Below are 27,708 nucleotides of genomic sequence, written 5' to 3'. Positions count from 1 at the left end.
TAATACCTTTTACATGCCTGTTCTCCTGCTGCTGCTTAGTGAGGAGATTTACTTATCTTTCCAGTTACACTGTATTTTCAAAAATTGATTATTTTTGTCATTATATTTCATATTATTATATACATATATATACTAGCTGGACTAATAATAATCTCTACAAAGGTATCAAAAGTTTAACATTAAAGGATTCCTGATGCATACACACACTGTCGACAACTTGAGAGAAGAGAGTGTTGGTTGAATTTTCCTTTGGATACAATGAACATCACATTAACTGCTCTCTGCACTCTGTTCCTTGCTGATGTACCTCAGTTAATCAGTCACAAAACTATCTATGATTACAGAAATGTCTGCCGTGCAAGGGACAATTTAATCTAACTTATTTGGTATAATAAAACACATATTACAAATTTCCAGAATTTTATTACACCGAATTACAATGAAATTTTCATATCGCACATCCCAGAGACTCCTGGGGTACACTGTGTGTAATTCATATAATGTATGTACATGCAGAAAAAGTATCTGTATGTAACATATGAACAAGACATACATTTTAATTTGATTGTAGGTTATATTTTTAGACTGATTTCACATAAGAAACAGTTTATTTACAAGCAATGTAATGGATATTACATTAAATTACCTGACAGAATTACTAGCCAGTAATAACTTTCAGGAGGTGATATATTTAGTACTGCCAATGCACACGTATATAAAGAAATGTACATAAAACACTATACTAGCTTTGAGAACAATTAGTTCCTTCCCTTGGGGTAGGAGAGAGAAATAGGTTGTGGAAAGTTAAAAGGGAATGCGCTTCATTCAAGACTGCAGGATGAGAGGGAGGCAAGATCTAGCATGAGGATCCAAAGTTGTCCATGTAAGTAACTGTGTCTGCAGGTGATGTCAAAGTAATATGTTACAGAGTGTGTCTAAAAACAATTATGCTCATATCTATTTTGAGTAATTAACTGTTGGATGTTTTGATGTTAGGACAGCTACTGTTGGTAATTTGTTTGGATGATGTTTCAGAGGACCCTGGGTGTCAGAGCAGTGCCAGTGTACAGCCAAGGTAGCAGTGACGGGCAAGAATACACATCCCACACCTCCCCATTTCTGACCTGTTGGCTTCCCACTGTAGATAACATGAGTACAACATGTAACAAATTAATACTGGTGAACAGTCAATGATACTTTAAGTTATGTAGGGTTCTGAGCTGAAGCAAAATTGCCTCGTACCAGGTTATGCTTGATAAACTTGAGTTGTCTGAAGACTTGGCCGTCTTACTGCAGTTTGGTGTAAACTGTGAGCTTAAGGGCTCTACTGTTTTATCTGCTGTGAAGCGAGATCTGCTACGAGTGCTGTGTCTGACATCAAATTATTGACAGTTAAATGTCCAGTGGCCACAGGTCAAATATAGTTGAAGAGAGAATGTACATAATTTAGGAGTAAAGGACACCACTCACTGGCCAGTAGAAGTGGTGAGTCATCGACAGCCACACAAAAAAAGATAGAAAGTTTGCTAACTTTTAGACAAATTGTACAACATGCCTGTGTGTGTCCGCACATATGTGCTCGTGCCCACATAGGCGCACGTCCCAAAAGCTAGGATAGTGTTGTGTACTTTTACTTTTGTGTGTGTATCACCTCTTTGAGACAAATATTGGACAGTTATTTTGCCCATAGTTTACGAGTTCTTTCCGTTGAATTTTCCTTTTGATACAACGAACATCACATTAACTGCTCTCTGCACTCTGTTCCCTGTTGATGTACTTCAGTTAGTCAGTCACAAAACTACCTTTCATCAGATGTACCTCAGTTAATCGATCTCAAAAATAGCTTTCATCACCTTTTTCTGTAATAATAATTACCACATTCACAAAGCGTGCAATGTTTCTCAGTAGCTGCTTCATACGCTATGCAGACACATATACTCTAATAGGGTCGAAAGCTTTCTCGCTTTCAAGATTCCGCTGCTTCTTTTGGTTTTCTGAATCTACTTGCTGGTATTGTATCTGCTTTGTACATTTCAACGAATGATAGGAGAGCTCTTCTTAAGTCCCAGTCCGCAGTATCCAGGCACCTGAAAAGAAAAAGAGTGTTATTTACTACGTAAGGTAGCAGAACCTTCCTAAACATTAATGAGAGCTTGTTTTTATATTTATTGCACAACATCTATGCATGTCTATACAACAAATTACAAGAGGCATTCAACAAGTAACGCAAAACTGTTTTTTCTCAGCCAGTTTCAGTTTGTTGTGGGGCATTGTGGAACATTCCTGCTTCAGCACCTACAGTTTCACAAACTTCCGATAGAGAGCAGCACTATATGTAGCCTTAAAAATGGCATCTGTAACAGAGGTGCATTCCGAGCAGAGAGCTCTCACTGGATTTCTTTTGGTAGAAAACTAGACTATCGCAGATATTCACAGGCACTTGCAAAATGTCTACGGAAACCGCGCAGTGAACAAAGACTCGATGAATCACTGGATGAGATATCTGTCACCATCACAACGAGGTCGCACAAATCTGTCCAGTCTCCCCCTCCCATGTGCCAGCCGGATGCACATAGCTGCAGTTCTTGTGATGCTGAAGCCCGTGGACACTCTCATTCGAATTGATCAACAGGTCACAATCAAACACCTCTCTGTGCGACTGGATCTCTCTGTTGGCAGTGACGACACACTCACGAAAATTCACTGGACTACAGCCCGGATCACGGACCTTCCGACTTCCATCTGTTTTGCCCAATGACAGATGCACTCCACGAGAAGCAGCATGTGACTGATGGTGAGGTTACAGATGCAGCGAGACATCGGCTTTGACGTCGACCAGCAGAGTGGTACTGCGCAGGCAAACAGGTTCTCCCAATAAAATTGCATAACGCTGTCACACTGAATGGAAATTATGTTGAAAAGTGGGGTTTTATAGGCAAATGAGTGAGGAATAATATGATTTATTGGAATCCTGAATAAAACCAACCTACTTTCAGGAAAAAAGTCTTCAATTACTTATTGAATACCCTTTCTATACGGGAAATTTAGTAAGTACTCAAGTTAGGAATGGAGTCGCCAATTTTTCCAAAGCAAATTATTTATTTTTCTACTACTACAGCTACATGATTACTCAACATTTCACACTCGAGTGCTTAGTAGAATGTGCATAGAAACCAGCTTTAGACTATATCACCAATGTTCAATTTTCAAAGAGCGCATGGAAGAAATGAATACCTAAACTTTCTGAGAGAGAACTGACGATAGACTTGTGGCTGACCTGAGGCCCACCCACACTTGACTTTGTCTTTGCCCAGCCATTAATTCACAGTAAAAATTTAAACTCATTTCTTTCTGTGTCTAAGAATGGCACTAAAGATTCTTGTACATTATTTATCTTTAATTTTTTGCTGTGAAGAAATTTCATTTCTTCTTCTTCTTCTTCTTCTTCTTCTTTTTTTCCAGATGGTCCTCACAATTTGTGATTCATAGACTTTCCCTTATTCTAAAATGATGGTATCTTCTCCCTGCGTAGGTGAGAGTCAACAAAATATTTTGACATTTGAAGATGCTGGTTAATGATTGAAATTTTTTGGAAAGACCTTGCTACAACAAACTACGCCTTTATTTTATTGATTACACCCCAAGTAGCTTATCATATTCGTGATTCCACATTGAACTCTGTTTGGTGAGGATCCTATACTATGGAGCAATACTCCCTAACAGGTCAGACAAGCCTAGTGTAGAAAGTCTCTTTAGCAAACTGGTTGCACCTTATAAGAGTTCTACCAATAAAATTCTGTGTCTGGTCTCCCCTTCCACAATATATTCTATGTGATGGTTGCAACTTAAGTTGTTTGTAATTATAATCCCCATATTATTCTATTGAGATGAAAACCATTAAATTTGTTTGATTTTAGTGTAACTGAAATTAAATGCATTTTTTATTACACTCTTTTTAGTATTCAGCATCAAATGCCACTTGTTGCAACTTATCTAAATCATTTTGTAATTAATTTTCATCTTCCTATGACTTTACTACATGATAAATGACAGCATCATCTGCAAAAACTCCGCGAGGGATCCTCAGATTATCTCTTAAATTGTTTATATGAATCAAGAACTGCAGATGACCTATGACACTTCCTTGGGGAACCTCAGATATTCTTCAGTTCAAAAGTCTTCTGGAAATCTAGAAACATGGAATTAACCATTATCCACTGTTGACAGCACTCATTACTTCATGTGGATAAAGAGCCAGTTGTTTTCACAAGAATGATATTTTAAGGTTCTGTGCTGATTATGTTTTAATAAACCCTTTTCTTAAAAGATATTTCATTATATGGGAATACAGTTTATGTACACTCTCCTTTTAGGAATACACACTTTTATTATGTCCTCCACCTTTTTGGTAACAGTAATAAGTTTTGTAGCTGTAATCTTCTGCATACTTAAACTATGTGCAGTGTCACTTTGCTACATAAATGTATTACAAACTTTATATTTAATGTATACCTTTAAAATTGTTGCATTTTTAGTGGCCAACTATAATAAATTGTTATATTGCTTTAATGTAAAATTATGCTACTTAACACCAGCAAGACACAGTGATTAAGTGAATGTATTTAGTGCCCACTGCTTTCCCATTTTTCTCATCACTTAAGCTTCCGTAGTGTCAAGCGGAAGGATTTCTTTTTAGTGATGTTGTTTTAGCTTATATTTAGTCTTCTTTCCCCTTGCATTTGTAACAGTGATCTTTTATAAACAGAACTCTACTTCTGCACACTGAATTTTTTTATTTACTCCATCAGCAAATGAATTAGTAATTTTATACGTAATGTATATCTGTAAATTTATTATATTTTTAATAGCCTTGTAGAGGAAATTTCATGTTTGCTTTAATACAAAACACAGTTGTTCAACACAACCAAGATGCAGTTCTTACGCACATGCATTTGGCGCCCTCTGGAGCCCAATTTTCCTGGTCGCTTGAGCCTGTATACTTATAGCAGTTGGCCTTAGTCTCTGGTGTCAGGTACACGTGACTTATGCAATTATTATATCCTGTGACACCTATTACAATTTTATAATAAAAACAAAGATTCCATGACTTACTTGGCCTTTAAATATGTCTGTATATGTGTGTGTGTGTGTGTGTGTGTGTGTGTGTGTGTGTGTGTGTGTGTGTGTGCGTGCGTGCGAGGTTATACCTATCCTTTTCTCCCCCTAAGGTAAGTCTTTCGCTCCCGGGATTGGAATGACTCCTTACCCTCTCCCCCTTACAACCCACATCCTTTCATCTTTCCTTCTCCTTCCCTCTTTCCTGACAAAGCAACCGTGGGTTGCGAAAGCTCGAAATTTTGTGTGTGTTTTTTTATTGTGCCTATCTACCAGCACTTATCCGCTTGGTAAGTCATGAAATCTTTGTTTTTAACATTTTTCCCATGTGGAATGTTTCTTTCTATTTTATCTATTACAATTTTATGCTGACAAGTGCCTCTACCTGTGGGCACTTAATAGCGAGCATTCATTAAGCACAACGTATGTAATCTGCCTACCATTTAAAGCCACTGCTTATGATAATTTTTGTTTTGTCAATCTTCTTTACAAAAAGAGCCACTCGGCTTCATCTAAGCTAATGTACCGTCATGTGATATAACAAGTGAGTATGCTTATGTCATGAATATTTTTCTATTAATAATTTGTTATGTTTGTAAAAATAACTTTGTAACTGGTTGTATACATTTTAAGGGCCCACTACTTCTGAAGAAGCTATTTTTACAAATATTGAAACCTAGGTCAAGTGAAGTGTCTCCCACTTGAGTTGGACCAAGAGGCTGGCCTCCCACATCAACTGCAGTCTTGTGTCGAACTGTGACCAGCATGGAACTTGGTGCACCATTCCCCAAAGGCAGTTTTCAACAGATTTGCTACCTCAGACACATTCTTCATTTTCCAGTGGACATCTATTGGTGTTTGTCATTAGGCAGCCTACAAACTAATGCCAGCATGATGGCGTCATTTGGACAAATCTGGTGATAATGTTACCATATTCATGTTCCTATATTTCCTGCACGCATGTCAGAAAGAGGCAAATGCCACACTAATTCCTTACTTGCGTGTCAAAGCTTACATATGCACACTGAGTCACGTTATGTTGCATATACACTGCAGCTATGCTCTCAAATAAAAACTTGTAAATCACCCCTTATAGCCTGGAAAATACTGGGGTATGCACCAGCAATTCTTGATGTAATTTGTGCTGTTTTTCAGGGACATGCATGTACTGGTTTGCTGTTGTAATGAAACAGTAGTTTCTTACTTTCAAAGAAGACCATGTTTCCTTTGGTTTCTAGCTGAACTGATCCAGTACTTCATAGTAGCATTTTCCATTGATAACTTTTCTTTTTCAAAGAATGCTATGAACATTACATCCTTCACATCCCACAAAAATGTTTTCACAACTTTTTCTACTGATGCCCTCTTTGAAGCAGACTAATCACATGTCATTGATTGTCTTCACTGTTCCTTGGTTTCTTGCTGTGGTGGAAATATGTACTGACAGGGCATTTCATACACTGTGGGTAATAATAGACTCAGCTGTATGAAAACACAGAGCTACTTGAATTCATTGTACCATCATAAGTTCTACATCTACATCTACATCCATACTTCACAAGCCACCTGACGGTGTGTGGCGGAGGTTAATGGATAATAGTGAGTCTGTAATGTTCAAAGTATGCTGTGAAAGAAGAAACTGAGTTTTTGTTAAATGTCTTGCAAAAATATGTAGAGGAACTACAACTGAAGCTAATTCATGGGAAATCAGCCTTCTGAAAGGTTTTATGACTTGTTTGAGAATTTTTTTCAGTTTTCAGAAAAATCAACCCCATTGGCCGATTCAATGGAAATTAGAAGAATAAAATGATGCTTTCCAATGCAATCACAGCGATGGGCGCTAGGCATAAAAAGGCAATGCTATTTCATTTGGTTGGCAGTAGGCCATAATTGTTGTTGCAGCTCACAGACACAAAAAGGAAAGGAAGTCAAAACCAGTGACCAGAGTTATAACCTCATTCCTAGTTTATTGATTGATATCAATATGGAAAGAAAGCCAGAAAACACCCTATGCATCGGGTTTTGCATCACCAACTCCTACCCCCCCCCCCCCCCCTTTCCCTACACACACACACACACACACACACACACACACACACACACACACACACACACAAGGGTGTAATCTCTGAGGCAACGGGTTGGGAGCTAGGCTGGAGTAGGGACAGATAAGGATATTGTGTGGGGTTGGGTGGGTGGCAGAATACCACCGTGGGAGGGTTTGGAAGGATAGTGGGTAGGACATTTAGCATTTCAGGGCTCAATGACAAATAACCAAAAACCCTGACAGAGAATGTGATTCAGTACTTCCAGTCCTGGGTGGTACTGACTCATGAGAGGACTGCTCCCTTGTGGCCAAACAGTGAGTATGTGGGAGTGGCAGGTGACTGCTGATACAAGGCATAAGAGATCTGTTTCTGGATGAGGTACACACACTCTCACTCTCTCACTCTCCTCTCTCTCTCTCTCTCTCCCCCATCCCCCTTCTCCGTGTGTGTGTGTGTGTGGTTTTTTTTTTTTTTGCATGCGGGTGTGCACTTGGATGGGTGCGCGGGCACACTTATGTGATTTGACCTACAATCACACAATCTAAATTACTCTACTGACAACACAGTTAGGAAAATTCATACAATACACTATGTCATCAAAAGTATCAGGACACCTGGCTGAAAATGACTTACACGTCTGTGGCGCCCTCTATCGATAATGCTGGAATTCAATATAGTGTTCGCCCACCCTTACAGATGATGACAGCTTCTACTCTCGCAGGCATACGTTCAATGAGGTGCTGGAACATTTAATGGGGAATGGCAGCCCATTCTTCACGGAGTGCTGCACTGAGGAGAGGTATCAATGCTGCTCTGTGAGGCCTGGCATCCATTATAGGGATGTTACTGTCGCGTAACCACTCCGCCACAGGCCATGCATTATGAACAGGTGCTCAATTGCGTTGAAAGATGCAGTCGCCATCCCCAAATTGCTTTTCAACAGTGGGAAGCAAGAAGGTGCTTAAAACATCAATGTAGGCCAGTGCTGTGGTAGTGCCATGCAAAACAACAAGGGGTACAAGCCCCCTCCATGAAAAACACGACCACACCATAACACCACTGCCTCCGAATTTTACTGTCAATACTACATACGCTGGCAGATGACGTTCACCAGGCATTCACTATACTCACACCCTGCCATCCAATCACCACATTGTGTACAGTGATTCGTTGCTGCACACAATGTTCTTCCACTGTTCAGTCGTCCAAGGTTTACACTCCTTATACCAAGCGCGGTGTCATTTGGCATTTACCAGAGTCATGTGTGGCTTATGGGCAGGAACTTGATGATGAAATCCAAGTTTTCTCACCTCCCACCTAACTGTAATAGTACTTGCAGTGAATCCTGATGCAGTTTGTAATTCCCGTGTGATGGTCTGGATAGATGTCTGCTTATTACACAGTGTGACCCTTATCAACTGTCGGTGATCTCTCTTAGTCAACAGACAAGGTCGGCCCATACGTTTTTGTGCTGTACGTGTCCCTTCATGTTCACTATCACACTGGAAACAGTGGCGCTAGGGATGTTTAGGATTGTGCAAATCTTGTGTAAGACGTATGACACAAGTCACACCCAATCACCTGACCACGTTTGAAGTCTGTGAATTCCGCGGAACACCCTATTCTGCTCTTGCATAATGTCTAATGACTAGTGAGGTTGCTGATATGCAGTACTTGGCAGTAGGTGGCAGCACAAGGCACCTAATATGAAAAACGTACGTTTTTGGGAGTGTCCAGGTACTTTTGATCACACAGTGTATGTACAGTGCTTATCAGTAACTGCTGAAGAGAGAAACTGAATGTAGAACATAAGCCGGATCAAAAAATTTGAAACATAGGATTAATTTTGAAAATAGGAAAGGGGGGGGGGGGGAGGGAAGAGGGAAGCTCATTCTCAATAGAAACAAAATGTCACATTACCCACTTAGAAAAACTGTCCTATGTAGAGTCATTCTTAACCACTTTTTCATATTTTTTTACACAGATAAATTACATAGGCATGGCAGACTTCTAATCACAGTCTTCCTTGATGTCACTGTTAACTTCACACCTGTTAGTCATTTCATCAGTTTCAATATATTCGTCACTCTCCTACCAAGAACTCCAAGCATGTCATCATCCAGGACAATGAACACTTCCCCATTTCTTGAACCACACTTCTTGAAAGCTTTACTATTAGATGTACTCTTTGCATCAGGAGTAACTAAGTGTTTGACACTTGCACCATAATTGTGGTTAATTCAGAAGTTTGTTGATGATTTTATTTTTTTACTAAACTTTACTCTTTAGAGGAAAACTGTGCCCGTTCTGCCACATAAAACAGTGGAACTGTGAGCACAATAACAGTCACTATGTAATTAAATGTTAACAGTCATAGATAGTTAAACTACTGCCTTATATACAATGGTCACTTTCCAAACACTAGTAATACTGTTGCTCTGTTCTGAACTAAGGAACAGGAACTGCAGTTAACAAGTTTTTGTGATCCAATAATATAGTGGTATTTGTAGAGCCACACACTCATTTTTCTTGGTCAGAGTTTTGGTAACCATTGCAGTGTACATTCAGATCAATAAAGTAATTTGTTTGTTTGTGCCTCACACAAAATATCTTTCAGGTTCCCTCAGCACAATAAATTACTTGCATGCTAATGAGTGCTCAGATGAATTGTTGTTTCCATTTTGTGGATAATATTTCAACAACCATTCCTGCCATCTTCTTCACGTGCTGTGAGTTGTTTTGTTAAGCATACTCGGTGCCTGAACTCTAACCAGACTGTGAACTGTAGTTGGTCTCATGTTGCTATTTATAAATGTATTCTGTGAAATGTATATTCTCTTGGCACCTCGCACTGACTTGTCTGACTGAAACAAAAGCTGTCAACAAACGCTACCTCAAATACAATCTCGAAATGAAATATTGTGAGACCAGAAACACAATGCAAATATTAAGTACAATGGGAGAGTGTAATTAAGGAGTCCTTCAAAATAAAGATGTTGCAAAACCTAATCAACAGGGACAGATTTCGATTTAAACAAGGCTTGGGGTCTGGCACTCAATTTAAGATATCACCAGCCGGCAAATTCATCACAGATGGAAAAGTTGACAGGATGAGCAATTCTTGGAATATAAGTGCAGTCTCTGAAGAACAAAATAGCATCAAAGAGCATTAGTGGGCGTTGGGAGTCGAATTCGGCTACAAATAGTGATGCAAGACCAACAATAGTCCACAGTCTGGCAGGAGTCTATGCGATGAGTACACGTAACAGCACAGCTTGCAGCACATGCAGCAGATCACTGGGTCAGTCGCCAAAATACTGTAGACCAGCAAATGTGGCAATGTTTCATAATTGCTAAATATGTATTGGAATTGAATAAATGTCCACCTTCTCCCTGTCCATTGCCTTCTCTCTCTCCCATTGTCCAGTCATCCTTCCCTATCTCTCCATCTATATCCTCCTCCACTCTCTTCACCTATCTCCTCCCCCCACTCTCTCCATCTCCTTCCCCCCTCCCCCTCCCCCACCGCCACCCTGCCCTCCCTATCTTCTAACTTTATTCCAAATGAAACCTTGAAATTAATTAAAATGAATGGGTAAATCAGCCAGGATCATTGGTATGGACCCGAAGAGTCATGTTGTCGCCCTCCCTCTCACACACAAACAATTGTAAAGGAGCCAAATGGCATCCTATGACAAACTGTCCCAAGCGTATTGCCCTTGCAGGTCCTGGAGAACAAGATCCCACTTCACCATGTCCCATACACATTCATATGGTGAGTGATCTGGTGATCTTGCTATCCTGAAAAGTACTAGTATGAGGGTGGTTTGAAAAGTTCTCGAAATTATCACGAGAGGTCAGCTCTATCACAACGAGTTGTTCACGGGATACTCATTGGACTGCTGCCTGTAAACATGTGCCACGTCAATCCCTTCGGAAGATAGCTATGGCGGTGATGAGGCTCTGTTGTTGTTCCCACGTAGTGATTTGCGGAGATGGAAAAATCGAGATTCGAGCAGTGATTAAGTACTTTGTAAAGAAAGGTATGAAAGCAAAGGACATTCATGCCAAGTGGACAAATGAATTAAAATTTGGTCAGGAGAGCTCAGATGACGATCTGTGCAGTAGTAGGCCAAGAAGTGTCACTACTCCAGAAACATTGTAAAAGTGCACAAAATGGTCACAGAGGATCGCCGATTGAAAGGGTATAACACATTTTAACTGAAGAATTATAAACGTAAAATTTGTCTGCAAGACGGGTGCCACGACTCTTGACGCTGCGCCTGCACACACGTGCCATCGCCGTGGTAAAATCACACGAACTAAAGTAAGAATTGTTGTCTCACCCATCTTACTCACCTGATATGGCTCCGGCAGACTTTCATCTCTTCCCAAAACTGAAAATTTTTCTTGGTGGATGAAGATTGACTTCAAACAAAGAATTGACAGAAGGAGTTGACAACTATTTTGCAGGCCTGGAGGAAACTTTTTTTTTCAAGATGGGATCAAGGCACTGGAACATTGCTGGACCGAGTGCATTAATCCACAAGGAGACTACATTAAAAAATAAATAAAAAATTTTCAGTGATGTAAGTGCTTTTTTTCTATTTTGTTCCGAGAACTTTTCAACCACCCTCGTCCACAACAAAGAACACTTGATGTGGCAACAGCTGTAACTGGAAGTAAACTGTTCTGTCAAAGAAACAGCAGGTGCACAGGGATGACAGCCCATGCATTGTAGCAGCAGTCATTACTTTACCCTGCAGAAACATCAAATGTGACTGCAAGTTGTAACTGATGGACTCTCCCACCCTAACGCCTGGGACGGGACCAGTGTGTCACAAGTGAATGCACTCTGGAGTATACAGAAAACCACATCTACAGCAGACACGTGTTGGTCCACCACTCACATACAGGGAGAATTTACGCTCACCACTGAAGACAACAGAATACCATTCCATTCTCCAGTCCACTGTTTCACATAACCAGAGTAGCCACAACTGGTGGTGTCGGAGCGCTGGTGGTGTCGGGGCGCTCGTGGTATCTAGCCAGATTCACATGTGTTCTCAGTACTGCTGCAAGCAGACTGTTCCCAGTGGTTCCTGATGACACAGAAGGTGCAACAGGTGACCAGATTTCCCAGATGTGCCAATGTTCCACAGACCACTGTTGAAAGCAGTGACACACCAGCAAAACATTGTGTCCAAAATGAGCAGCAATTCATCATACATCCGTCTAGCTTCCCACAGGCCTACAATGCGACCCTATTCAAACAGCTGGAGCTGTTCAACAGGAATATGGACTCATCAGAGGGGCACGGTTGTACCCCAGAATGACTGTTGAAAACACTGTTCACCTCTAAACTCAGCACAGATACTGCCTGCAGAGTCAAAACATATATGACCACAAAGTATGCACTTATCATCCCCTCGTGCCACTGAAAACAGTTCGTGATGGTATTGAATTTTTTACAGCTGTCTATTTTCAAAAACATACAGGGTAGTCACAAACGGTGTGAAAAGCTTGCAACGTGCAAAGGTATTGCAGGGTTGGTTGTGTAGAGAAATAATTGTTGAGAAAAGAATTCGATACATTGCACCATTTCTGATTTAATTAGGGCTGAAGTTAGCCAATCAGGTCACTTCACATGCAAATCGTGCAGTCTGCCGGATACAGTTAGTGTCAGTTGTCCTCATAGTGCAGATGACAGATTACGAGACTGCTCAGCCGTCAGCTCAGGTTGGATCTTTGCCAATGATCCGTGTCCAATTTTTGTATTGCTCTCCTGTTTGGCTTTAGGAAACTACACGAAGAACATGTTTGGTACCTGCCTCTCTGGCAGGATGCTCAAATTTGTCACACACAATGATCCTCAAGTAAGTGTCTTAATTGTGCCTGTTTGCAACTTATCTATATGATAAGTAGCAATCTATACAGGGTGTTACAAAAAGGTACGGCCAAACTTTCAGGAAACATTCCTCACACACAAATAAAGAAAAGATGTTATGTGGACATGTGTCCTGAAACGTTTAATTTCCATGTTAGAGCTCATTTTAGTTTCGTCAGTATGTACTGTACTTCCTCGATTCACCACCAGTTGGCCCAATTGAAGGAAGGTAATGTTGACTTCGGTGCTTGTGTTGGCATGCGACTCATTCCTCTACAGTACTAGCATCAAGCACATCAGTACGTAACATCAACAGGTAAGTGTTCTCATCACGAACGTGATTTTGCAGTCAGTGCAGTGTTTACAAATGCGGAGTTGGCAGATGCCCATTTGATGTATGGATTAGCACAGGGCAATAGCCAGATTTCCAGAACGAAGGTTTCCCGACAGGAAGACGTTCGAAGCAATTAACCGGCGTCTTAGGGAGCACGGAACATTCCAGCTTATGACTCGCAACTGGGGAAGACCTAGAATGACGAGGACACCTGCAATGGACGAGGCAATTCTTAGTGCAGTTGACGATAACCCTAATGTCAGCGTCAAGAAGTTGCTGCTGTACAAGGTAATGTTGACCACATCACTGTATGGTGAGTGCTATGGGAGAACCAGTTGTTTCTGTACCATGTACAGCGTGTGCAGGCACTATCAGCAGCTGATTGGCCTCCATGGGTACACTTCTGCGAAAGGTTCATCCGACAATGTGTCAATCCTCATTTCAGTGCAAAAGTTCTCTTTACGGATGAGGCTTCATTCCAACGTGATCAAATTCTAAATTTTCACAATCAACATGTGTGGGCTGACGAGAATCCGCACGCAATTGTGCAATCACGTCATCAACACAGATTTTCTGTGAACGTTTGGGCAGGCATTGTTGGTGATGTCTCGATTGGGCCCCATGTTCTTCCACCTACGCTCAATTGAGCACGTTATCATGATTTCATACGGGATACTCTACATGTGCTGCTAGAAGATGTGCCTTTACAAGAACGACACAACATGTGGTTCTTGCACGATGGAGCTCCTGTACATTTCAGTCGAAGTGTTCGTACCCTTCTCAACAACAGATTCGATGACCAATGGATTGGTAGAGGCGGACCAATTCCATGGCCTCCACGCTCTCCTGACCTCAATCGTCTTGACTTCCATTTATGGGGGCATTTGAAAGCTCTTGTCTACGCAACCCTGGTACCAAATGTAGAGACTCTTCGTGCTCGTATTGTGGACAGCTGTGATACAATACACCAATCTACAGGGCTGCATCAGCGCATAGGGGATTCCATGCGATGGAGGGTGGATGCATGTATCCTTGCAAACGGAGGACATTTTGAACATTTCCTGTAACAAAGTGAAGTCACACTGGTATGTTCTGTTGTTGTGTATTTCCATTCCATGATTAATGTGATTTGAAGAGAAGTAATAAAATGAGCTCTAACATGGAAAGTAAGCGTTTCCGGACACATGTCCACATAACATATTTTCTTTCTTTGTGTGTGAGGAATGTTTCCTGAAAGTTTGGCAGTACCTTTTTGTAACACCCTGTATATGAAAATACTATTACCACAAATCTTGAAATGTACTTGACCAATTTAATTCAATTTTTTACACAATATTGTAATATGCTACATATTTCTTAAACAACGGTGTACTGGTTTTCTGTCAAAACTGACTGCGACAAAGAAAACACTGTACTGTGCACTGCTATGTACATGTGTGGTTTCTCCCATACATAGTCTTTCTCATTATATATATTACCAAAATAATAATAATAATAATAATAATAATAATAATAATAATAATAATAAGTATACTCAACAATGTGTTTTTTCTTCCTCACACATGGTTCTCCCAGAATACAGAATGCCTGTGTTTATAACTTATGATTAGAAGACTATTACAGGATATGAATTTGCAACAACAATAAACAAGACTCACAGTTATGGAAAGGGGGGAAGAGGAGATTGGAAGAGCATAGACCAGGCTTGACCAAACTGTGCCCCTGGGGTGCTAGCACCCGCAATCACCCGCGGCCAGTGCCCCGGGCGAATTCGTATGTTGCTGCAGTCGCCGAGCCGTGCCGCTTAGCTGGCCGTGCGGATCACCCGAATGCCAGCCGATAGATATATTTGTTCTTCTGTTTTCCCTTCGGGCACAGGACGTCTCACAAGTGCTTCAACTAGAGCCGACTGACATACAGTGCCATATCCGCCTGATGGACCGCTTTCTTATGTGTAACTTCCTAAAACTAAGAACCGCTCATTCCCTGGCAATAAAAATTTGACCAATTCTTTGAGGTTAGCAGTCTCACGGAGTATTGTACCAAGCCTAGTCAAAATCGTTTCCTCGAAAAGGAAAAACGTGTAAAATGTTAATTGTCTTTTTTAACAATGTTGACTGTAAGAATAAAAGAGCTTTATAACCTTAATTCAATTTTAATAAGTTTTCAAACTATGTCAGTTAAAATTATTACGTACCAAACAGCAAACTAAGGATCCGATTTCTAAACTCTGAAAAGAGATTCAAAAAATTATAGCACGAAGTATAACAAAAAATACTTACTTGTAACTACTAACAGTAAGAATGAGACTCAATGCCCCTTGCATAAAATTAATTCTAAAATAGAATATTTTGTTTACATTGGATCTGACTGCGGGACAGTGGTCTCTCTCTCTCTCTCTCTCTCTCTCTCTCTCTCTCTCTCGCTTATTCCTGTGGTGACACTAGCAACACACGGTTGCGGACGGGGAGCTGAACTACACTGTCTTGTGCCCGCGGGGCGCTGGCGTGCCCACCGGGCGCAATTCTTGGATGAGCCTGGCGTAGACAGAGAGCTGGCACAGGAGGTGATGGACTGAGAGAGGGGAGAGGCACACTGGGATTGTACCCAATTCACCGACATACACTCCTGGAAATGGAAAAAAGAACACATTGACACCGGTGTGTCAGACCCACCATACTTGCTCCGGACACTGCGAGAGGGCTCTACAAGCAATGATCACACGCACGGCACAACGGACACACCAGGAACCGCGGTGTTGGCCGTCGAATGGCGCTAGCTGCACAGCATTTGTGCACCGCCGCCGTCAGTGTCAGCCAGTTTGCCGTGGCATACGGAGCTCCATCGCAGTCTTTAACACTGGTAGCATGCCGCGACAGCGTGGACGTGAACCGTATGTGCAGTTGACGGACTTTGAGCGAGGGCGTATAGCGGGCATGCGGGAGGCCGGGTGGACGTACCGCCGAATTGCTCAACACGTGGGGCGTGAGGTCTCCACAGTACATCGATGTTGTCGCCAGTGGTCGGCGGAAGGTGCACGTGCCCGTCGACCTGGGACCGGACCGGACCGCAGCGACGCACGGATGCACGCCAAGACCGTAGGATCCTACGCAGTGCCGTAGGGGACCGCACCGCCACTTCCCAGCAAATTAGGGACACTGTTGCTCCTGCGGTATCGGCGAGGACCATTCGCAACCGTCACCATGAAGCTGGGCTACGGTCCCACACACCGTTAGGCCGTCTTCCGCTCACGCCCCAACATCGTGCAGCCCGCCTCCAGTGGTGTCGCGACAGGCGTGAAGGGAGGGACGAATGGAGACGTGTCGTCTTCAGCGATGAGAGTCGCTTCTGCCTTGGTGCCAGTGATGGTCGTATGCGTGTTTGGCGCCGTGCAGGCGAGCGCCACAATCAGGACTGCATACGACCGTGGCACACAGGGCCAACACCCGCCATCATGGTGTGGGGAGCGATCTCCTACACTGGCCGTACACCTCTGGTGATCGTCGAGTGGACACTGAATAGTGCACGGTACATCCAAACCGTCATCGAACCCATCGTTCTACCATTCCTAGACCGGCAAGGGAACTTGCTGTTCCAACAGGACAATGCACGTCCGCATGTATCCCGTGCCACCCAACGTGCTCTAGAAGGTGTAAGTCAACCACCCTGGCCAACAAGATCTCCGGATGTGCCCCCATTGAGCATGTTTGGGACTGGATGAAGCGTCGTCTCACGCGGTCTTCACGTCCAGCACGAACGCTGGTCCAACTGAGGCGCCAGGTAGAAATGGCATGGCAAGCCGTTCCACAGAACTACATCCAGCATCTCTACGATCGTCTCCATGGGAGAATAGCAGCCTGCATTGCTGCGAAATGTGGATATACACTGTACTAGTGCCGACATTGTGCATGCTCTGTTGCCTGTGTCTATGTGCCTGTGGTTCTGTCAGTGTGATCATGTGATGTATCTGACCCCAGTAATGTGTCAATAAAGTTTCCCCTTCCTGGGACAATGAATTCACGGTGTTCTTATTTCAATTTCCAGGAGTGTATTTAGCAATGGCGGTCGAATGTCTGAAAGCACAACACTGAATATAATACTTTTTCTAAAATTCTGTATCCACTTGTATTTCTGTAATTTCTTGATTCAGTTTACAACTTGGCAGTGGTACAGGGATGGGCCAAAGAGTATGAACGAGCTAATATGAGCACCACATCTCTGGAGCTCATGTTCTGACACATGCATTGTATTTTGTTACCCCGCCCCCGACACTGTATAGGATGAATCACATAAGAAGCAATACCCCTTTTTATTTTGTGAATATTTACACATGTCAAAACACAGTTTTCAGCAAATGTTAAGAGCATCAAGGGACACACATTTTTTGTTTGGTTAACTTTTTAGCCCTGGTGTCAACTGAGATACGGAAGTAAGTACTTCTTTTTTTTACAATGGAACCGTATACTTTTTACAACTGCATTTGATAACTATTTAGAAGACAATTACAGTCATATAGCCTTTGTTAATGTTGACATTCAAACTGGTCCCACAAAAATTCAAGAAATGCCCTAGAATTTGAGAGCACGGTGGCCGGAATCGGCATTAGCTGTGCAAACACCGCCAAGCAGAGCTCTCATACTATGCTGTGCCAGAACGTCAACACATTTGCCTATTAGTTGTCTGCACTGCACACTGCTCATTTCTGCTCAAAATTCGATGTGTGCAGACACGTACACCAATGAGGAGAAACTGGATATATTACTCCTATATGGTGAATGTAAAGGAAATGTCTTACAACAGCACAGCAGTATAGGGCTATCTATCCGGATCACCAATGTCTGACACGTCAGACAACTGCACGAATTATTAAGATGCTAGTGTGATCAGGCTGCTCGAAAGTCAAAAAAGGGACAAGAAAGAAAACAGAGAACACAAAGTAGCTGTGTTGGCTATGACACTAATGAGTCAACACAGTGGCATGAGACATATGGTCAAGGAATGAGGAATCAGCCAGACAAGTGTTTTTCGCACCTGCACAATCAGATTTCCTATCCCTATCATATGTCACTACACTAGGTATTCAACGACTTTGATTTTGAATCTTGTACAGAATTCTGTCAGTTTGCCCTTCAGAAACTTAGAGATGACCTGCATTTTTCCAATGTGTGCCCTTTACCAATGAAGCAACTTTCACTAATCACGCTAATGTAAATTTGCGTAACATGCACTACTGGCTGCTGCCAAAAATCCACACTGGCTCCTTCAGGTGTAACATCAACAGCTGTGGAGTGTATAAACATGGTGCAGTCTCATAGGCAATTACATTGTGGGACCTTACTTCATCTCAGGTGGTTTAAATGGACATTCGTTTGCAAACTTACTGACGAACATTCCGCTGGTTCTTCTAGAAGACATACCACGGGAAATACGACAGTGTATATGGCTGCAACACGATGGTTGTCCAGCATACTTGTCCCATGTTGCAATGCAGATACTGAATGAGAACTTTCCTGGACAATGGATAGGACAAAATTCCATTGTCAAATGGCCTGTGAGGTCCACTGATTTGACTCCTTTTGATTTCTTTCTTTGGGGAGCACTCAAAAGTGCAGTCTATGACAAAGCCCCAACTGCACCAGATGAAATGTGTTGTCAAATTGCCAGCACATGCTCTATCATATCAACCACTGTAATTATAACTGCTCATTATTCTTTCCATAGACATGACTATAATATCAATGAGCACTGTTGGAATTGACCAACTCATACAAATACCTGGGTGTAACACTTTGTGCAGATATGAAATGAAATGATCACAAACGTTTATTCACGGGTAGAGCAGATGGTACACTTCAGTTTATTGATGGAATACTGGGTAAGTGCAATTAATCTACAAACGAGTTGTCTCTCCAATCACTCATGCGACCAGTTCTAGAATATTACTCAAGTGTGTGGGACCTATACCAGATAGGACTAAAATGGGATATTGAATGTATTCAGAGAAGGGCGGCATAAATGGCCACAGGTTTGTTTAATCCACGCTAGAGTGTCAGCAATGCTGATAGAACTGAACTGGAAGATTCTTGAAGACAGACGTAAAATATCCTGAGAAGGTTGACTAAGTTTCAAGAACAGGCTTTAAATGATTTACATATTATTCAAAAACAGGTCATGAAGATAAGGTCAGAATAATTACTGCATTCAAACATTCTTCCCATGCTCCAAATGTGAATGGAACAGAAAGAAATCCTAAAAATTGGTACAATGGAAATTATCCTCTGCCATTCATTTCACAGTGGTTTGCAGAGTACAGATGTAGATGTAGATGCAGATGGGAACAAAATTAGAAGATTATTAGTCTATGTCTACTGCAGTTTCTTCTTCTTACCCCAAAGAAGTTCAGTACATGTTACTACAGCTTTCATGATAATGACACTAAAACAGAGGACTAACTGAATAAAAATAAAGTAGAAGAGAGTCAAATGCAATATTTTTTCTGTAGGGATCTAGTAAAAAAATGACACATACCTGCGTGACCACTCAGCTGTCATGTCGGTAAGCTGTGAAAACTTTTCAATCATAGAATTTTTATCACTCTCTGTCACCTCCCTCGGTGGCCTGATTTTCTTTAGGACTGTATCTGGCTTTGGGTATTTAAATGCATTCTGTGGGGAAAGATAAATTATTAACTGCCATCTTATATACTGTATTTACTGTTAGTTATTATTTCACAATACTTGAAGGTTAATGAGGAAACATAGTAAACAAACCTGTACAAACTACTTGCAACCTCCACTACAAAAGAATAAAGTGTATGCAATATAGAACTAACAGTTATACAAGTGACCAGGTGAAAGTTTCAGATTGATACAACAAAAATTATTGAGGAAAAATGGTAAGTACACAATTCGTTACACTCTTTTAGACACAACCACAGATATATGCTTATAATTATGACTGGATTCTGCCATAAATTGGCCATTTTTGTGACTGGATTCTGCCATAAATTGGCCATCTTCAGCTAGCACGATTCTTAAGCACAAATCACATTAGGCATTTTTGTTAGAGAAGACTTTCTTCAAAGACGATTTGGATGTTGTTGCTAACATCACTTATTACAAAAAATAGTGTGATGGTTCAAATATGCTTTATAAAAGGAGGAAGATGCAAACAGAGAACACAGAAGTGGAGGTCCCCACGAATGGGATTGACATTTTTAAACCACTTATAGAGTAGGGTTCCAGGCATTGCACTCTACAGCCATTGGCCCAGGTCAGCCCTCATTTATATGTAATGGACAAAAAAGAAATTCTCTTGATCCACTACAGCCTTGAAAATAACACACATTTTGGAAGCAGTGGCATTAGGCTACTGGTTCAGTAACTTCGATGGTGTGCACAATATTGTGTGTCTGAGTCCTGTTAAGTGCTATCTGTAGTTTTTAAAATCTTTATTGAAATGTCTGAGATTATTATTTTTATTTAATTAATTTGTTTAAATGTAAATATTTTATTTCTAATCCTTCACCAGTCAACATGCAAGTTGCCGCAGTAGTATCAACTCGAAAGACTTGCACCAGGTGAATAATGGTCTACCCGACGGGAGGCCCTAGCCATCCTTCACCATGCCATTTGAATAATTTCATTTAAATTATTGTATTAACTTTCTTTGTTGCTCTCATTTTTTCTTTGTTTCATCCTTTTTTTCTTTTGGACTATTTGCTCACATGATTTTAATTTTCTAAATTTATCCATTGTAATACAGAAAGTGTTTAAAAATTACTGATCTATTAATTAAAAAAATAAACAATGAAATAGTCTACTTATGTTGGCTGTGCAGTGGGGTGAAAAATTTGTTTTTCATTGTGAGACAAGCAATTTTTGGTTGACAATCCTCAAACAAACATTTACAACATAAATTCTTCTCACATTAAAAAAAAAACAGTAGTTAAAAAAAATAAAACAAAATTCAAGAAAAATGAGTAATAGAAACAATGATTCCAATAACATACAGAAAATACAGAAGGATAAAAAGGAGTACACTTAAAAAGGAGTAAATACACAACAGTAATTAGGATCATATGGCCAAAGATAAATTAAATAAAGATTGAAATGAAGGAAAAAAATAAGAACAAATAAGAAAGTTAATACAACATAGCAAATGAGAAATGAAATACATCATAACAAATTAACTGGAAAAATTATAGTCAGTTATTTCAATAACCACACAAACAAAATTACACAGCATCCGACGAGACTCTAACCCACAATCTTAATCATCACACATACATTAGTACAACTGTAGCCAAGATAAAGAACAGTGTAGGATGCAAAAAGTTTAACCAAATTCTAATAAAGAAACACAAATGGCCCGCATACTGACAGTGACCTAACACTACACATCATCTGCATTTGTTATACGGTTTTACTATGTTTGTGTATTTTTTTAACAGTGCTTATTTTGGGTACATGTTTTTTTATGTTTTATATATTAGGGGCATTCAAACGAAACCCTGTCACTAGTATAAAGTAACAATAATGATTTTATTAACTCAAAAATGTAATTATACACAGCAAACGTACTAAAAAATAGTCGCCAAAACTGTTGGCACGTTTATCCCACTGCGACACTAGCCTAGCTAGTAGGCTGCTGTCAGATCCAGGCCTGGACCCAGACAGACAGTTCATCGTCCGTTGCAAATCGATGTCTGCGAATAACTTGTTTTAGAGGTCCAAACACATGAAAGTCACACGGGGAAATGTCAGGACTTAGTACAAGACTAAAGCACTCACTTCTGCAACCATTTCCAGTGTGATTACATGATGAGCCTGTGCAGGACAAGCATCATCTTCCAGTGACTTGTACCCCTCAAGGAATCGTTTGCACCATTCCACAACACTTGAACGACTCAGACTGTACTCACCATATACAGCCTTAATCTGTCAATACATCTTGTGGCCTCTAACTACCTCTGCCGCCAAAAATCGAACCACTACTCACTGCTCCTGCTTAGTCGCCTGCACGTTCAGTAGTGGATGATAACTTGTGTGACCATATTCTCTTCAGTGTGAAACCACACTGGCACTACGCTACATCAAACGGTGGGCATGCATCAGTCCCTTTACCAACATATGATGCCACCATGCCCACAGTTACACGGTGCCACCTTACATGTAAGGCAAAGGTAGACGCACTGACCAGGTTTCATTTGAATGAACCTCATACTAGCATTTTGACAATCATCTAGATCAAAACTTGTCATAAAATATGAGATAAAGTTTTGCAGTGAAAGAATTTTAATATCTAAAAAAAGATGATTTATGATGATGTAAATAAAATAGAAAGAAACTTCCACATGGGAAAAATATATTAAAAACAAAGATTCCAAGACTTACCAAGCAGGAAAGCGCCAGTAGATAGGCACAATAAATAAAATTCAGTGTGTGTGTTTTATTTATTGTGCCTATCTACCGGCACTTTCCCAATTGATAACTCTTGGAATCTTTGTTTTTAATATAAAAGATGTATTTAGTATTTCACTTAACAAACAGGTGCTTAATGTGATGGACAAATTTAAAACAAAAACATGTTAGAAGAGTAAAGAGTAAACAGTAAACACTGTAACAGACAGGGCAAAAAAATCAGTAGAACTAAACTAAGAAATTTCCCAAATTCATTAAAGGTATAATAATTTATGTGCCCTGGCCATTTATAAATGAGTGTTTGTTAAAGCAACTCTATTGTCTAATTTAAAAGTTATTGAAAGAGACAAAAATGTGCAAGTAGCCAGGGAACTTCTGGTATTCAGATGTGGATATTTTTTATATGTTCTGACACTGGTTTTTACGTTTTAATATTTCATCCTACTTGCTTGGCGTGCAACATGTGGTGGACGGATTCAGTTGGGCATAGTTCTAACATTAGAGCTGGTGCTGCACAGAGTGCCAAGGGAGATTTCAGAGTACTACAATCCTATGTAATTCCACAGATGTTGAAGGTAACTGCATAAATACTGAGCACAGAAATCAGAAGCAGTTAGCTGGAGTACAGATCTTGTTCATGAAAGAACAGCTGACAGTAAACCATTATGTGTTTGGCTGAAATAAACAGAAGTATGTGTGGTAAACTGAGAAACTAATTATTTGATTAAAAGAAAAGAAAAAATAGAATAATTATATTATTTGTGAATCTGAATGACAAAAGCAGAACAGCTGCAGTCACAAAGGAGTAGTAGTTCACCTCGAATCGTGGATAAGTGGTTTACTGTTTGATAACTCCAGAAGGAGAAAGCAAATTACAGCAATTCTGCAACTCATCATATGCTTTATGTCCCCGATGCACAGCATCACTTAACATCCAAATGCAGCCTAGGATACAAATACATGGTATTGAATATAATTCTTGTAATTCAGCTTACCTCCGTTTCTGCAGTTGCCGCATTTGTAACGTGCACAATGTCATTAACTATCTGGTACTCCTCTTTCGCTAGTCTGACAAGGACGAAGGTACGCATAAAATGTCGAAGCAATTCGTATTGTTCTAGAGTTAGCTCTTTGAACACTCCTGTAACTGTCAATATAGTCTTTATTGCCTGTAAAAACAAATATAATTTAGAGAACTGATTACGGCAGCAACATCTAGCAATCATTCTAACGACTAGTTTGTGCTCTAAAAAAAAAAAAAAAATACATTTTTTTAGTGATAATCTATATTACTGTATTAGAAAACTATCCCAAAACCCAGTACCACTCACATTTGGAAGGACAACGGTTGAAACCTGTGTCTGACCATTCTGATTTAGGTTTTCCGTGATTTCCCTAAAGTGCTTCAGCAAATGCCAGGGGGGCTTCTTTGAAAGGGCATGACCAAATTCCTTCTCCCATCCTTCCCTAATCCAATGGGACAAATGACCTTGCTGTTTGGCCCTCTCTTCCAAATCAACTAACCGACCAACCAACAAACCGACCAACCAACAAACCAACCAACCAACAAACCAACCAACCAACAAACCAACAAACCAACCAACCAATCAACCAACCTGGTACCAGACGCAACATATAAGGAACAAAAATTTGATTTTCAATATTTTGAAAATTATTGACCAAATTTAAAAGTGCTATCATAATCTACTCATCAAGGGGTATAATCTAATGTTAAAAGTTTAACACAATAGGACAAGTATCATAACTAGAAACTTTGTGTTTGTCTTGAGGCAGAGTAACTCATGACTTGCAAATACAAGGACTTCATTCATCCAGTATTTGATCATGAGAGCACTTAGCAACTTCCAACAAATTTTATGCATAATTTTGAACAGCTTCTTGCTTCCTACGGCTGAAGAGCAATTCGGGGATGGTGACTGCATCTTTCAACATGATGAAGCAATGCCAGGCCTCACCAGCTGACATCGATACCTCTCCTCAGTGCAGCGCTCCATAAAGAATGGGCTGCCATTTCCCAAGAAACCTCCAAGCAGCTGATTGGACATATGTCCGCAAGAGGGGAAACTGTCACTATGGATAAGGGTGGGCCAACACCATAAAATTCCAGAATTACCAACGGAGGGTGTCACGAACTTGTAATTCATTTTCAGCCAGGTGTCCAGATACTTTTGATCACATAGTGCATATGATCTCTCTGAAACGTAGGCTCTCCCCCTATCAGAAAGTGGAAGGCAAAGAAAAAGAATAATTTTCTCAGTAAAATGGCTTCCACACTGCTGTGGAACGTGAATTGGGTCAGTGTTCATAAGAAGGGACTGTTATTCTCCCGACAGACAAAGCCACTGTGTCCCTGCCAAAGAGGCTATTGCCCCCACAGATAGGATGATTTCAGTGGGAAGATGGCTGCAGGTGGTGTGAGAGTATTTCTCAATGTGGAATACCCCTATTCAGCTCTCCTTTACCAAACTGTCTGCTAGCAGCCGAGCAATAGTGCACACAACAAATAGCCACTGGACAAAAACTATGTCACCCCCACATCACACTAACACCATGTGACTCTCTCTTTCCTGACTTGATACTAGCTGCCATTTGGTGAGAAAGAGCATTCACAAGTTTCTTCAGGTACAGCACATAAGTTGAAGCCATTACATCCTGTAGAGCTTCCAGATTGGAGGCATAATGGTTGCTAAGTATCAATGGTTGTTCCAAACAGTCACAGACATTTGTACGGAATTATTTAGTGAACCAGTTGAAAAGTGATATGGCACCTGAGTGTTTGTCAAGAGAGCACTTTGTGATAAGGTCTTATTGGGGGGTGGGGGGGGGGGGGGGGGGCACGTGGGCCATGACGAGGCGCCTCATCCCGGAGGGGGGGGGGGGGGGGGGGGGATGTCTGTATGCAGCTTTGTAGAAACAGCTGTCACCACCTTGAAAGACCTGAATAATCGCAGCTTATTCATAATGAAGATGCAGAAGACAGGGCAGCACTTGGTCACTGAAAATATTGAAGTAATAGCTTTGTTCGTATTCAAGGCAATCTGAACGAGTGGAACAGAGTTGTGACTGGCATGGTCGTAATACAGGTTATTTTAAGTGCAGCAAGTTGAAGCCATGAGAAATTCAGAAAACTACAATCTGGAAATGTCTGTAAATATACATAGGGTACATCACACATCACACTAAGGTAATTCATATCACAATAATGGACTTTGTTCTTGTGATTCTTAATCCCCCTCGTGGCACAATGCGAAGGTTTCACGAGGATTGATACTTTTTCCTACTAATGTTCTCTCTCAAGAGAAAGCAATTACCTGACAGCAACAAGGTATTTGGGTTTTTACCACCTGGACAGAAAAAAGCAAACTTTGTACTTAAATAAGAACATAAATAGATAACATCCTTTTTAATGAAAACTTTTTCAGCAGTGGAAAATTCAGAAGTACTAAAATTAAAAATAATTTTCGATGTCGTCTGCACTTAGAAAGCAGACAAGCTAAAAAGGATGACACACAAAGATGCTGTTTACTGCCTGCTAAATGTTTGATGTACTTATATACATATATTTTCTTAGGAAAATAAATATAAATGTTTTGAAATTGTTACACAAAACATTTGCTATTCTTTTAATTCTCAGAAGTGTGGAGAATTTACATTACAATGTTTGTCAAAAATTTTTGCTTTGGTCCCTCATAACCTTACTTTTACTATTCAGGTGCCAAACTGCAGACAGCTCTCACAACACATGTAATTGTGGCACTGATGTGTAAATGAAAACATCCATTCCTGACTGGAATAAAATGCCAGAGGTACTACAGTAGACTCATCCATCACAATCAAGTCAGCTGAGATGAGGAAGGTACTTGTTTAAATGGGTTTAAAATTGCAACATTTGCTTGTGCCACAAAAGATATATAAGAAATTAATGAACATAAACAAATCACATAATCTCTAATATTCTTTCCAAAGAGACTGGGAATATGTGATCTAACTGACATGGGCTGGGTAGGGGCTGAGAGGTTGAATCTGCAGTAGGGCCTGCTGGTTCCAGTGGGTTATGAGAGGTGCAAATGTATGATTATCACACTTTTTCAGAAGGGCTGTGAACAGTGAGAACTGTCCCCACCTGGAAACAAAGATCAGATGTGTGAAATTCTCACTTATTTATTTTTTAACTCAAGAATCGAAAAAAATTTACTCTTGGAAATGACATTTATGAGTCACCTTAATTTTAATGATGGTAAGACTAGCTGTCAACAGAATTCCTTAGAATCAACATTTTTTTTGTTACAGAGATACAGAAGTATTTAAGTTTACTTTATTTATTTGCTTTGATACCTGTTGTTGGAGTAATTTTCTAGTGTCTTCCAGACCACAACTAACAGTATTCCTGCTGGTTATAAAAAAAATTGTGGCCAACAGACCTTACCAAGCACTTCTACCAGAGGTACTGAAGAATTCATTATTTGAGTGATACTGGGCGACAAACAATGCGCTTCTGACTAGAAGAAGAATTGTTTGTAAGAGAATCAGAGGAGGAGTATGTCACAGATTTGTCAGTACTAAAATTCGGACTCCTGCAGCTGGCACAATTTTGACTATTTTCTGTTTAATGGACTTTTAGTGTCATATATTCAATGTCTTCTTCCACAAGGATACGGTTCCTTTGTTATTTCTGTTCATTTCACACGAGATGAGTGACTGCCGCAGCTGACTGGGGGTTTGCCTGCCGCGTAATATAGACTGCCTGCTGTCGCGCCTGCCAAACGGGCCAAAGATATGGAAAGCATAATGTCAGTGATATCTAAATTCTCTTCCTTTTCTAAGCAATAAATTATTGGCAATTGTTTTCTGCATTGAGAAAATGTTCATAAAAAGTATTAA

General features: G+C 40.5%; 1 protein-coding gene across 1 annotated transcript in view; it reads right to left on the bottom strand.

Annotated features, from left to right (window-relative positions):
* Positions 1 to 403: 403 nt before the first annotated feature.
* LOC126292175 (nuclear RNA export factor 1-like) overlaps positions 404 to 27,708 on the bottom strand; it is a 125,695-nt gene continuing 98,390 nt past the window's right edge. The window contains exons 11-13 of the mRNA XM_049986015.1: positions 23,802 to 23,975; positions 19,913 to 20,049; positions 404 to 2,087 (exon numbers count right to left, since the gene is read on the bottom strand). Coding sequence (XP_049841972.1) covers positions 1,967 to 2,087; positions 19,913 to 20,049; positions 23,802 to 23,975 — 432 coding nt within the window. The 3' untranslated portion in view covers positions 404 to 1,966. The remainder of the gene's footprint in view (positions 2,088 to 19,912; positions 20,050 to 23,801; positions 23,976 to 27,708) is intronic.

Source organism: Schistocerca gregaria, chromosome 9 (genome assembly GCF_023897955.1).
Source record: "Schistocerca gregaria isolate iqSchGreg1 chromosome 9, iqSchGreg1.2, whole genome shotgun sequence".
Classification (NCBI taxonomy): domain Eukaryota; kingdom Metazoa; phylum Arthropoda; class Insecta; order Orthoptera; family Acrididae; genus Schistocerca; species Schistocerca gregaria.
This window is presented reverse-complemented; position numbering and strand designations above follow the sequence as displayed.